This window comes from Protobothrops mucrosquamatus, unplaced genomic scaffold, assembly GCF_001527695.2.
Source record: "Protobothrops mucrosquamatus isolate PMUCROS unplaced genomic scaffold, P.Mucros_1.0 scaffold454, whole genome shotgun sequence".
In the NCBI taxonomy this organism is placed as follows: Eukaryota; Metazoa; Chordata; class Lepidosauria; order Squamata; family Viperidae; genus Protobothrops; species Protobothrops mucrosquamatus.
Window position 1 is genome coordinate 253,219 of NW_015386777.1, and position 12,798 is coordinate 266,016.

Genomic DNA, 12,798 nt, shown 5'->3' on the forward strand with positions numbered 1-12,798 from the left:
GGGGGGGGGAGGAAGCGCATGCAGGTGTGCAGTGTTAACGCCGACCCTTCAAGGCAGACCCGACTGGAAACCAAAGCCAATCCTAGCTTGACTTGCAAAATCAACACAGGGGGTCCTTGATATACAACCGCTCATTTAACAACAGTTCACATTTACGACAGTCTCAGAAAAATGAAGTTACAGTTACAGCTGTTGCACCCACCAGATTCACTCAGTGACCACGTCCACTTGACAACGGTGGTGATTTGCTCCATGACCTCAGTAAAAAGGGTCCTAAAATTGGGTCCATTCGCATTGCTAGGTGACCAAAACCCCACATCCGATTGTGGTCGTAAGATGAGGACCACCCGTACCAGCATCTTCTAGTTCTGAATGTGCTCCCCCGTCCCTTTGCAAGAACTATTGGGGGGGGGAGCGGGGGTCTTGCCTGAGGTGCTTTCTCAGGTTGCAGTTCTAAGCTGGACTCGGTTTCCTCTTATCTGACCGTCTCTGGGCTGCAGCTGTTCCTGAGTGTTACTCCTCATGCTAGCTGTCACTATTTTCAAATTAGCAAATGTCTCTCACCCAGACACACACACACACACACCTGGTTTAGCCGCCTCTTGCCTTGTGCTTCAAGGCAGGCCTGGCGCAAGAGCCCTCCGATGGAGGCAGGGAGGGAGGCTGCTGGGAGAGAAGCAGCCCTGGCCCAGCCACAAAGGGCCCCCCCAGGTGACAGGAGCGTGGCCAGCCAGGCGGGGGGGGGGCAGGCGGGGGCCCCAGGGGCTGCTGACCTTCTGTTCCTTCCAATAGCTGCTCTCAGGCAAATAAACTCAGCAGAGCTTTGCAGATCACAAACAGGTAGGGCTGCATTACCCAGCCCAGCGGCTATGATGGTTTTTTTCCTTGGTGGTAACTTAGGAGGAGGTGCACCTTAACCAAGGGGGAAAGTAAAGCCGTGACCTAAAGCCTTAATGTTGTGTGAACCCGGCTGACGTGGTGGTTAAGCGAGACCACATGTTGCTAGGAAAGAGCCAGTGTGTTGCCTATAAGGCCCCAGGATCCGATGACCAGCGGCTGAACAGAATCTTCAACCTGACAAGTTTCTGGCTTTTGAGGAACAAGCTCTTCAGACACGAAGCCTAGAAGCCCCCAGAGACGGGTCTCTGGGCAAAGAAGGTCGTGTTTTTCCTACAGAGCACCTAATTTGAGGGCCTCGCACATTAAGAACATGAAAATTTAGGCTACAAACACCAATTCACACAACATGCTTAATACAGCTTGCCACTTAGGCCAGGATGTTATATATAGGATCCAGCAAATGGGGGGATTATTCACTAAATCATGGTTTGATATGTGACACTAGCTCATACACCGATATCTGCGCTTAAGAGCCTGAGCTAAATAGGAAATGCTCTTTGGATAGCAAGATTTCCGAGAATAACCCATGGCAGGCGCAACAAAATCTGCTGGAAGGAAAAGAACCGACAGGATGACAGTTAGCACGCTGGAAATCAATGCTGTCAGGTTTTAAAGCTCACTGGGGTTGGTGGTATGTAGCAAGAAGAGTCCGGCCCATCGGCCTAAAACCTGGCACAATTCGCTCCTTGCACCAGCCACCATTTAGCCATGTCTTCAAATGAAAACTCAGCCAATGAAACCAAATGTTTCCATACAATCCGCCCACTAGGCATAGAGGACTCTATGAAACTGAGGTTTAATGTCACTTGCCTAACAGAAAACTCTCTCCTATTTCAGAGACATTTTTCTCTCTCCTGCTGCATTCACAATTCAAGACTGAAGCCTTCTAATGCAATTCATAGGCAATTCCCCTCCCCCCCCCCGAAAAAAAATCCACAGGGTTTTTATCTTCCTTATTAAAGTTCTTCATCTAAGCTTTTAGAGCACTGAAAGCAAAAAGGCCTATTTACATGGGTCTCTAGTATGAAAAAATCTAAAACAACTTTATATCTATTAGACATATGGCAATTTTTAGCAAAAAGTTCAGTTTATGATGTGAAACTTCCAGAAAACAGGATTTGTAACTGATGTTTGTTTGGGTTTTTTGGAACAAATTCCTGATTTTGAAAATTTGAAACTCTAGTCATTCTGGGTAGGATAGGATAGGATAGGATAGGATAGAAGTTGGAAGGGACCTTGGAGGTCATCTAGTCCAACCCCCTGCTCAGGCAGGAAACCCTATACCATTTCGGACAAATGGCTGTCCAGTCTCTTCTTAAAAACTTCCAGTGTTGGAGCATTCACCGCTTCTGGAGGCAGGTTGTTCCACTGGTTAATTGTTCTAATTGTCAGGAAGTTTCTCCTTAGTTCCAGGTTGCTTCTCTCCTTGATTAGTTTCCATCCGTTGCTTCTTGTTCTGCCCTCAGGTGCCCTGGAGCTTGACTCCCTCTTCAAAGCACCTGAAGGCTGTCATGTAATATCTAGAAGCCATAACACTCCCACAAATAAACCAAAAATATGGATCAGATATGTAGACAACATCTTCACCATAATAAAAAAGATCCACAGAACCATCAAAAACATATTTAAAGGAAAGAACCATCAAAATCTCTGAAATAGCACGAAAATAATTCCTTGTTTCAGTAAAATATGCATGCGACACACAGCCCCCCTTAATCCCAAATTTGGACAAGAAGGGAAACAAAGATAAATTCCTATAAAAGGAAGAAGCACATGAAATGACGAATTCTTATAAAAGGCAGAATCACATGAAATATGCAGAATCATCTGCATTTGGAAAGATTCCCTGACACCCAGATGTCAAAGGATGTCCTTAAGGTCATATTCTAGTCACGGAGAAGGAAGTTGGCCTTACATTTGAGACAATCATCCAACTTCGAAATGCTAAGCTGGAGAAGACCAGAAAAGGAAATGTAAGACTTTTGCTTCAAAAAGTTTGCTACTTTTTTAGAAATAGGCAACCAGCATCGTTAGGAATCAGCATGAGAATTTTAATTTGCAGTTGGCTGTGGGTATCAAGTGTCCTCATTTTTTTATTTCTCTGGACAAGTTGTGGCATTGGATGTGTCCTGCTTTCAGACATTAGATTAGGGGTCTTCAAACCTGGCCCTTTTATGACTTGTGGACTTCAACTCCCGGAATTCCTCAGCCAGGCACACGTGCCTGGCTGAGGAATTCCGGGAGTTGAAGTCCACAAGTCATAAAAGGGCCAGGTTTGAAGACCCCTGGACTAAGCAAACCACAGAAGAACTGCTTTTAATCTGAGTCCTGGAATCACAGAATGCAGAACCATAGGGCTGGAAGGGACCTGCGAGGTCTTCCAATCCAACCCCCTGCTCAAACCAGGAACCATCACAATTAAAGGGTTGTCCAGCCTATTTTTGAATAAATGGAGCACCTACAGCCCTGGGAGGCAAGCTGTGCCTCGATTAATCATACTCAGGGTTAGAAAATCTCTCCTTACTTCTAGGTTGGATGTCCCAAAGGAGGTCTTTTTTCAGGAGGCAACTGGACTTTCTCGTTTTTCTTTGAAGACGTTTCGCTTCTCATCCAAGGAGCTTCTTCAGTTCTGGGTGAATGGTGGGGAATGGAAGGATTTGTATTCCATTCCCCACCATCATAATCAGAGCTGTGAGGGAGACAGACGGAGGTTTGCACAGGACATTAAAAGCAAATTCCCTACATTTGGCAAAGGGTTCAGGAAAGCGACTCCATGAGGCACCTCCTTGAATCTCCTCCTTGAATCTCGGCTCCAACAATTCGCTGGGATCAAAGTTTTCTCTGTAAATAAGTTTTTAATCTCCCAGGTCAACTAACATTTATTTGGCATTGTGACTTTTCTTTCTTTAAATGGGACTCTCCCCTATTGTACTGTACTGTTATGTTAAGATGTGCCATTAGGAACAAGGATTTGCTTACGTAAAATAAGGATATTTTAATTTGGAAGAAACCGGTACAGTATTTCTTAGTTAACAAATAACCTTTTGTATAACTCCTGCTTTACACTTTATTCAGTGGGTTTTGTTCTAGTATGTAACGTACAAGATTAATTGCATTTTGTATTAAAATTATTTAATCAAATACACTGTGTTGCACTTAACAGATTTGATCTCCTATTTTTCAGATTTATACAGCGATCTTTTTTTAAAAAAAATTCTGCTTTAAAAAAATATTTTTGGTAATTTTAAAATCACAAAACATATAAATTAAGAACAGCAAAAAAACTATCCAATGTATAAAGAGCAATAACGTTAAAACAGTAAAAATTCGGTTGAAATAAAATTAATGAAAAGGTGACACGGCAGCATAACCTATTAAAAACATTAGCAACTTAAAAGGTCAGGGAGAATAAAGGACTTTTGCGTGGAGCCCAAAAGTGACATGAGATATTCACTGCTGGAGTCCAGCACTTCAGAGGACAAACTTGAACTTACAAAAAAAAAAAGAGGAACAAATACATAAAGCTCTGCAAATTTTATTGTATTTGGAAGAAACACTTTGGATTTCGCACAAGTGCAGCAGCTGCCTGTTATTCATGAAAGCTGCTTTTCCTGGGTCAAGATTCTGGGTTGGCTCTGGGCACTGGATTCTCCCAAGCCCCGTTTCTCAGGTTGAGCCACTTTAAGATGGATGGACTTCAACTCCTGGGACTCCCCAGCCGGCATGCAGACCCTCCCTCACCCCTGGGCATTCCCTCCCCCCCTCCCTCCATCCCCATCTTTAGTCATAGCCTGTATTTTTGCTGATTGTATTGTATTGAATTTGTATCATATTGTATCGTTATTGATGTATTTATGTATTTTATAGAGCCCTGGTGGCACAGTGCTTAGAGTGCAGCATTGCAGGCTAATGCTGCATTCCCACCGCCAGGAGTTCGATCCTGACCGGCTCAAGGTTGACTCAGGCTAGAAACTGGGAGATCGTGAATTTTAGTCCCACGTTAGGCAGAAAGCCAGCTGGGTGCTCTTGAGCCAGTCACTTTCTCTCAGCCCTAGGAAGGAGGCAATGGCAAGCCACTTCTGAAAAGCCTTGCCAAAAGAACTGCAGGGACTAGTCCAGACACAAACGAATTGGGGGGGGGGGGGGGGGGGGGGGNGAGGCAATGGCAAGCCACTTCTGAAAAGCCTTGCCAAAAGAACTGCAGGGACTAGTCCAGACACAAACGAATTGGGGGGGGGGGGGGGAGAGATGGCAACCCTTAATGAACTTTTGCTGAACAGGACTGACAATAAGGTTTTAAGGATTTGTTTATAGGTGAACAGATGAGTCGTGGAAAGAAGACATCCTTGGTTGTATTTCCAGATAAGGTGATGTTACTAAAATTGTTCTAAAAGTTATCTCTTTATATATATTTCCTTTACTACTATACTTAGCTTTTCTTCCTTCTCTATTTTTCTTTCTATTGTGCATTTTCTGCACTTTCTTGTTTTCTTTTTATTCTTTTCTTTCTTTTTTAGTTTGTATTTATTTTTATCTTTTTAATTGTAATATTTAACACACGTAAGCAAAAAAAAAACCTAGGTGGCAAGCCAGCAATGCAAAACCACCAACATTTTGCTACCACCCAGCGGCCACCCAGGTACGATACACCTCACCCTGCCACGGTTTGGAGCCAGCTAAAAGGGCCTCAGATGGGGGTCCTGCAATGTTTAATATATTTTTTTCATGAATTTATTGATACACTTTAACAAGTTATGGTTTGAATGATTCATTATTCTGGGATATGAGCTAAATTAGAGCTCAAAGCTGGAGTACACACACACACACACAAACAAACACACACACAGAGTGCTGTGCAAAAGTCTTAGGCCACTGTTAGAACTGTTGTTGTAGCAACCGTATAACGACCATATATAATTATGTCTTCAGCCTCCTTATAATACAAAAAATCAGAGAAAAGAGCTTCCCTACTAGCCCAAGGCCTGGACCTGCCTCAAGATTTCACACGCCTCAACGGCCGCTCTGGCCCCCTCCCCACAAACCCCCCACCTCTCTCCTGGCATTGATGAAGTTGCCTAGTTGGGTCATGAAATCAAGACAACCACCCAGCTCAGAGACCACCCAGGACCACCTCCTCCTTCCCCACAACGCAAGCCCCACTTCCTTCCAGCACTGAGGATGTTACCTAGCTGGGTCACGAAACGTCTGCAAGGAAACCACCCAGCTCAGAGAGGACCAGGTTGGTGCCAGGCAGGCTTTCGATGTGCACGGGTCGTGTGAATGCAATTCCCCGGAAGGCTCGCTAAGAAGAGCCGCTTTCCCCATCCCGGGGGGGGAGGAAGGGGGGGGCTCCGGGTCTGCGGCAGAATTTGACAGGCGGGAAACCCGGGCTTTTTTCCTCATCTGTCTGTCTTTCTTTGCCAAAAGAGGCGAAGACTTTGCCCCAGCCAGAAGGGCCTCTCCCAGGGCCTCTCCTCCGAGGGCTCTTCTGGCTTGGGCAAAAGTCCTCGCGCCCCCGACCAGAGAGGGCGCGGCGTCGCCTGCCTGCCTGCCTGCCTGCGCAGGAGGGGGCTGGACTAGATGCCCTCGGCGGTCCCTTCCGGCGCTGCCACCCCGTGGCCGAACCAAGTGCGCGCCTGCGCGGGTGTCGCCCTCCAGACGTCGCCCGCCACGCAGAGCCCGAGGGGAGCCGAGAGCGGCCCCTCCATCGGGACGCCACCGCTCGGGTGGGGGTGGGGGTGGGGGCGCTTTCTCCCGGCCCCGACGACCCAGCGCGGGAGGGAGGGAGGGAGGGAGGGAGGATCCGGGCGCCGCCGCCGCCGCCTTCCCCGCCTTCCCCGCCGGGCCAGGCCGCGCAGAGGAGCCGGGCGGGTCCCCCGGGCGGGCGCAGCGGGAGGAGGCGGGGCCGGGCGCGCGCTTACCTGAGGCGGCCCGGCTCGTCCCGCAGCTTCGGCCTCTTGGCGCGCGGAACCTCCGCCGCCGCCGCCCTCCTCATGGCCGGCTGCTCGGGGCGGGGCGAGGCGTGTCCCGCGAGGTCTCCGGCGGAGGAGGAGGAGGAGGAGGAGGGGCGGCAGAGCCCGGGGCTTTCCCTGCGGCTAGGCCGGCCGCCCTGCTCTCCTCCTCGGGGCAGCCGGCGTGGCCGGAGGGGCGGGGACGGGGCGGGGTCCGCCGCCATCTTGGGCCGCGTCGCTGCCCCCTCCCCCTCCCCCTCCTCCTCCTGCTGGTCGGCCGGTCGGTCTCCTGGCCGGGCGGGCGCGGCTGTCGCGGGGAAGGTAACCGGCGAGGGCGGCGGCGTCCCCTGAGCGCCTCCGGGGCAGAGGAGGGCGGGAGGGCCGCGAGGGGCGGGGGCGTCTGGGCGCGCGGCGAGGCTCCCCCGTGTGTGGGGGGGGAGGAGGGGAGACCCGTCGCGGCCTCGGAGGGCGCCCCCTCCGCCACGGGTCGCTTTCCGAGTGGAGCCGGGCGGGGTTGGGGCGCTTCTCCCCTGGCCTCTGCCCCTCGGAGAAGGCGCGGCTGTGGACCGAGGCCAGGCCGGGGCCAAAGGCCGAGGCGTGGCAGGCGTGGGGGTGTGCGGGGGGCGGGTGTCTCCTCCGCGGCCCGTGAGCGGGGCCTGGACTCCAGGTTGCAGCTGGGCTGCTCCGCCCGAACCGTCTCGGGCCTGGAGAGAGATGGAAAAGCTCAGCCGACTTAAGCTGCTTCCGTGGGAAGCCGGCATCGGGCGGTCCCGGGGCTGCTGTGGGGGCCCCGGTGGCCTCTCTAGCCACGTTGGGATGGGAAACCTCCCTGTGGGTCTCGGAGGAGGCAGTTCCAGAGGGGAAAAATCCACTAAATCCATTTTACCCAATAGGGGTAAAACGATTATTGGTCAATTTAAATCTCCTATTGTGTTTGGGTAATGGGGGGGGTGTTACCCAAAGAAAAAAGGATCCCCCCCACCCAGATTTGGGAAGCTAAGCTGGTCTCTAAGCCAAAGAGAGAAGAAGCTCTCCAGCCTCAACTGCCCTTGGCCTGGCAGGACAGGCAACCCCACAATTTGGACCCAGGAGTTTCTAGATCCATTTTCCTAAACCGGGACGTCAATATCCAGGCAGAAATCCCTGTTAATGTTAAGTCCCTCATAATGATGGGCAGTAATAAAATGTGCAAGATGAAGCCACACAACCCAAGTGTCTCTTCCTGAGTATCTGTTACCTCTTCTGCACAACTGGGAAATGAAATGTGGTCACTAAGAAGTTGGGAGGCAGGTTTAGCCCTGTCCCCCCCCCCCTTAAAAGCTCAGTTGTTGCACCCGGATAGGCCTCCCGTTTGCTTAAGGAATTTGTTTTGATAAATGCCTGAAAAGATAAAGCAAACTGCGGGCTTGCTGTCTCCTGGATCCTAGCTGGCTGTGGAAGGCCTTGTCACATGAAGCTTATCCTAGCTTCTCACCAAACATGAATTGGCATGATAGGGGAACTGGGACATTGTGTACTTGTGTCTGTACTTTTGATTTGGAGTGCATCAGGACAAGGAAAAAATAACCCCCTCTCCTGGACTTTTCACAGGGGTGGGGACACATCAAGCTCAAGCAGTGTGCTAGGAGGAGGTGAATGTTGGACCTTGGAAAGTCCCAGCTCTTCTATGTACAAGGGGCCAGAGAGCCTTATCCAACATAGTTACAGAAATCTGTTTAGTCGTTATTAGCTTCCCTCTTGGTTTGGGAAAGCCGTGGTGGCTGGGTTCACACAGTCTGAGCCGCAATCAGACCATCCCTAAAATAGGGCTTAACATGAATTTCTACGTCAAGTTTTGTTTTTTCAGCAGACTCTGTAAGAGAAAGGAGGTGAACACTAAAGGTCTGAGACTAGAACTACAATCTGCTTCTCTGGATGAAGGAGGGTGTCACCTAGACAAGCAGGAGTGATGCTTCTCTCCACTCTCAGTTCATTTCTAATTGTGGTTGGGATCTAAATAGAAGCTCAATGCATGACATCTGGCAGGAGGTTTTCTTACACGGAAGCACACCACCGTATCATTGTATTAAAGATCATATTTGTTTTCATATGCTGAGTTATGCAGGATCAAAGATCCAGTGATACCAAATCCTGCCACGGCCCTAAAGTAGTGATCTGAGGCATAGAGAGGTCTTCCTGTTTTTTTCCCCCATGGAATTCATCAAAATCTACTTCGAACTAGAAAAGTTGGGGTCCTACTTTTGCTAGCACGATAGCTGAAAAGTGTAGGTTCACGTGGTTTTTGCACAGACCACGGCTATCCCACTGATAAAATGATAACCATGAATCGCTGTTGCCCAAAAGAATGCTTCTGAGTATGTCATGGATTTTTACAGAGAACCTCTCTCAAATGGTCTTTGAAAGGCAGTTGATACTTATATCCATTAGTTATACAAATAAGATCCCTGATCCAGTTAATCTGTGATGTCCTGGTGCAAGTCATCATTGATCCTTGTGATTATCATGCAGCCAGATATATAAATACGTATCTTGGTTGTAGAAGAAACCATAAAGTTCACAACTCTATACTTCATGGAATCGTGATAGCAGGAACTCCTGGGTGTGTGTAATTGGATCATCGGACGCTTCTTGTTTTATTGCTTCATTTAGTTAATGTGTTCTTTTTACTTTGCATTTTTTGTACAAAGCAAACTGGTGGCTTTGAGCCAGTCACACACATTCAGCCCAACTTATCTCACAGGGCAGTTTTTGTGGGGAAGATAGGAGGAGGAAGGAGTATTAAGTATGTTCACCACCTTATTTATAAAAATAAAGGCAGGATAAACAAATCTCATGTCGTTACAAGATCCTATCCTTCCAGCTAAAGACTAAATTTCTCAGTTGGCGTTTCTTGACTCTCTTAGGTCAAAGCTATTTTACAAAAAATGCCTAATTTCAAACTATACCTTCTGCTGCTGACCTTCCCTCTGCATTGGTTCATTGTCTGGGTTCACACACGGCTCAAGAGTTCACTGTTGGGGTTTGGTTCATTTTTAGCATAATATGTGATGAGCTCATCCATTGAGTTTCCTGCTGTGTGCAAACAGAGCCAGCAGAGTTTCTTCAGCAAATTGTGGATTTAAAAAATGAAGTTAACACGAGGTGGGGGGGTTTGCTTGAATTGTGTCCTCCATTCTCCAAAGAGTCATTGTAATAAAGCAGGGGGTGAGAGCTCTCCTGAAGCACAAGGCGGTTTGATTTTCCACTAATGCACATAGCGCACCTGTGTCCTCCCAACAGAAAATGATCCACAGCCTGTTTCTGATCAATTCTTCCGGGGACATATTCTTGGAGAAGCACTGGAAGAGTGTCGTCTGCCAGTCTGTGTGCGACTATTTCTTCGAAGCTCAGGAAAGAGCAGCCGACGTGGAGAATGTGCCCCCCGTCATCCCCACCCCTCACCACTTCCTCATCAGCATCTACCGAGACAAAATCTTCTTTGTGTCTGTCATACAGACGGAAGTGCCACCTCTCTTCGTCATTGAGTTCCTCCATCGCGTAGCAGATACTTTCCAGGTTGGTCTACAGGATAGCTGGGTGGATTTAGGGGAGAAATGTGCTTCCAGTTCATATTTGAAAGCTCTGGATGATTTCCACATATCCATCAGTTGTAGTGGTTAGGCTGTTCGTTTTTTTTCCTGAATAAGATATCTGAGTTTTAAGAACAGGTTCCACAAAATTGTAATTATGGGCACACAGAACGGCAGAAATTTAGTTGGAACAAATGAACGACTACTCATATTTAGAAAAGAGGTCATTAGGAGTTTGGGATTTGTAACTAATTTTAAGCACTGCAATAGGATTTCCAACTACAACTTGAAGTTTCCAGAATGGAACATTTTATCTATAACTTTGTCTTGAGGAACTCGGATTTCATTCTGCCTTGTTGACAGCAGATACCTCCAGAATGAGGGACGTGGGCGAGAGGCGTTCAGGCTGCTGCCTAACCCAGTCTTGCTGTCCTATTTATAAGCCTCTGGCTTCCCTTCTTTGCGGCAGGGGAAACGTCGCCCACGAGGAAGGAGCAGGAATGGTGGAAGGTTGGGGACTTTCGGATCTTCTGCTCCATACAGGCAGCCTGATTCAACCCCACATTTTCAGTTTTTCCAAAGTGGAATTTACCAGCCTCACAAAGAATCGATGTTTTAGGGTTAGATTTCTTCCTCCAGCAAAACATGTCAAATTATTTTAGTGTTATTTGCTGAGCGTAAACCAAAACAGATTTCAGGTCTATTTAGGGAGGTAGAATTTTTTTCACTAAAATTGTTTTCTTTCAAGGCTGCATTACTGAATGCTCTTGAGAGTGACATTAGCAGGTAGAAATAGGCCTCTGTGTACAATCAGATGAGGAGGCTGAATGGTGTCCGTTGGGTTTTTATGCTTTCTTCATTTTTAAAGGTTTTGAGCAACTTTAGGCTTAGCCAGACAATAGAATGGAACCTGCGAGTATCCCCATAGCTACAGGTAGCTGTAGACTCTTACTTAACAGCAGTCTTCTGCAGCATTGGGGAGAGGGCTTGTGTAAGTTGGTTGTAACTGACTGCACATCAAGATACATACAATTTCTATCCATGGAAGCTGGGTCTCTACTGAACAGGTGTCCAAAATAATTACGTGCTTCACCTTCTGGTGAAGAGCCCTTCCCGTTTTTAAACCATGGGGGGGGGAATCCATACTGTCTGAATAGATGAAAGGATGTTAAATTATAGGAGCTGTCTTTCTAGCGGAAGACTGGTTTTTGTTTTTTTTTAAGTGAAGGTTTTGTTATTAACTGAAACAAACTACCTTCTTTGTATTCTTTGTGGATTTAGGATTACTTTGGAGAATGTTCTGAAACTGCCATTAAAGACAATGTTGTTATTGTGTACGAGCTTCTTGAAGAAATGCTGGACAACGGTTTCCCCCTGGCCACGGAATCCAACATACTGAAGGAGCTCATTAAACCCCCCACCATCCTGCGCTCGGTGGTCAATTCCATCACAGGTACCGCTCCGGCCGCTTCCCGGGGCTTCCGGCTAGTTTTATTTCCTCGTTTATTAAATCTGTATGTCACCGGTCTTCCCAATAGGGGGCGACTCTGGGTGGATTGCAGGACATAACAGTCTGGTAATTGAACAGGGGTGTGTGAACTTGCACTTTCCAAATGGCGGGAGACCTTTGAGGGCCAGGTGTGGATTTGTCGGTTGTCCTTGTAAACCGGACCCAGAGCTCGTTGACCTTTGTTCAGATTAACCGATGACCTAAGGAGTTCCTCCCCCCTTGTACTTTTACTCCATGAGTGCTGAGTTTATTTACAACCTTCCAGAGAGGCCGTGCAGAGTCTATTTTGGAAAGCAGGGCCTGCTGGCTATTGGATATCCTCAGGTACCTCTGAAAAACCGACGGGCCTTCCTTTTCCAAAGCTCTGTTGGTGGATCTTTAATATTGGAGGCTGTTCTTCTGTATTGGGAGCACTTTGTCCAGCTGTCCCCCTGCTCCTAGGCCAAGGCACAACATGCACCCACTGACCCGCAATATCATCAGCTCAAAGAGGTACTGGAACGCCCGTGGAAGATACGCTGCTCCTGAACTCACCCCGAGGGGTGCAGGAGAAGACCCGCCTTAAAAATGGCCCTGGAAGAGCTCACCTCTCCTGCTTAACCAATAAGCCATCAGAAGACATTAATGCCATGTGGTGTTCTGTCTGAACCAAGCCATCTGTTTGGTGCCAGTTCTGGATATTCACCATGTAATTTTCCCTGTGTGTTTCTACATTCCAAACTAGGTACTTACACCTGCAACAGATAACAGGTTTATCAGTTCCCTTGTCTCCTCCCCCCCCCCCCCCCCCCCAGTAATAGAGCAGAAAAAGTCAGCATTGAATTTGCCGTTTTTAAGTTTTCTGGTTAGGAGGCACTTTCTTCTAGCC

At 48.0% G+C, this 12,798-nt stretch overlaps 2 protein-coding genes across 2 annotated transcripts in view; one reads left to right on the forward strand and one right to left on the reverse strand.

Moving 5' to 3' along the window:
* ADK (adenosine kinase) overlaps positions 1-6,895 on the reverse strand; it is a 126,263-nt gene extending 119,368 nt beyond the window's left edge. The window contains exon 1 of the mRNA XM_015816460.1: positions 6,822-6,895. Within this exon, the coding sequence (XP_015671946.1) occupies positions 6,822-6,895 (74 nt within the window). The remainder of the gene's footprint in view (positions 1-6,821) is intronic.
* A 238-nt stretch (positions 6,896-7,133) lies between these two features.
* Positions 7,134-12,798, forward strand: part of AP3M1 (adaptor related protein complex 3 subunit mu 1) — a 12,793-nt gene continuing 7,128 nt past the window's right edge. The window contains exons 1-3 of the mRNA XM_015816457.1: positions 7,134-7,172; positions 10,131-10,406; positions 11,702-11,892. Of these exons, the coding sequence (XP_015671943.1) occupies positions 10,134-10,406; positions 11,702-11,892 (464 nt within the window). The 5' untranslated portion in view covers positions 7,134-7,172; positions 10,131-10,133. The remainder of the gene's footprint in view (positions 7,173-10,130; positions 10,407-11,701; positions 11,893-12,798) is intronic.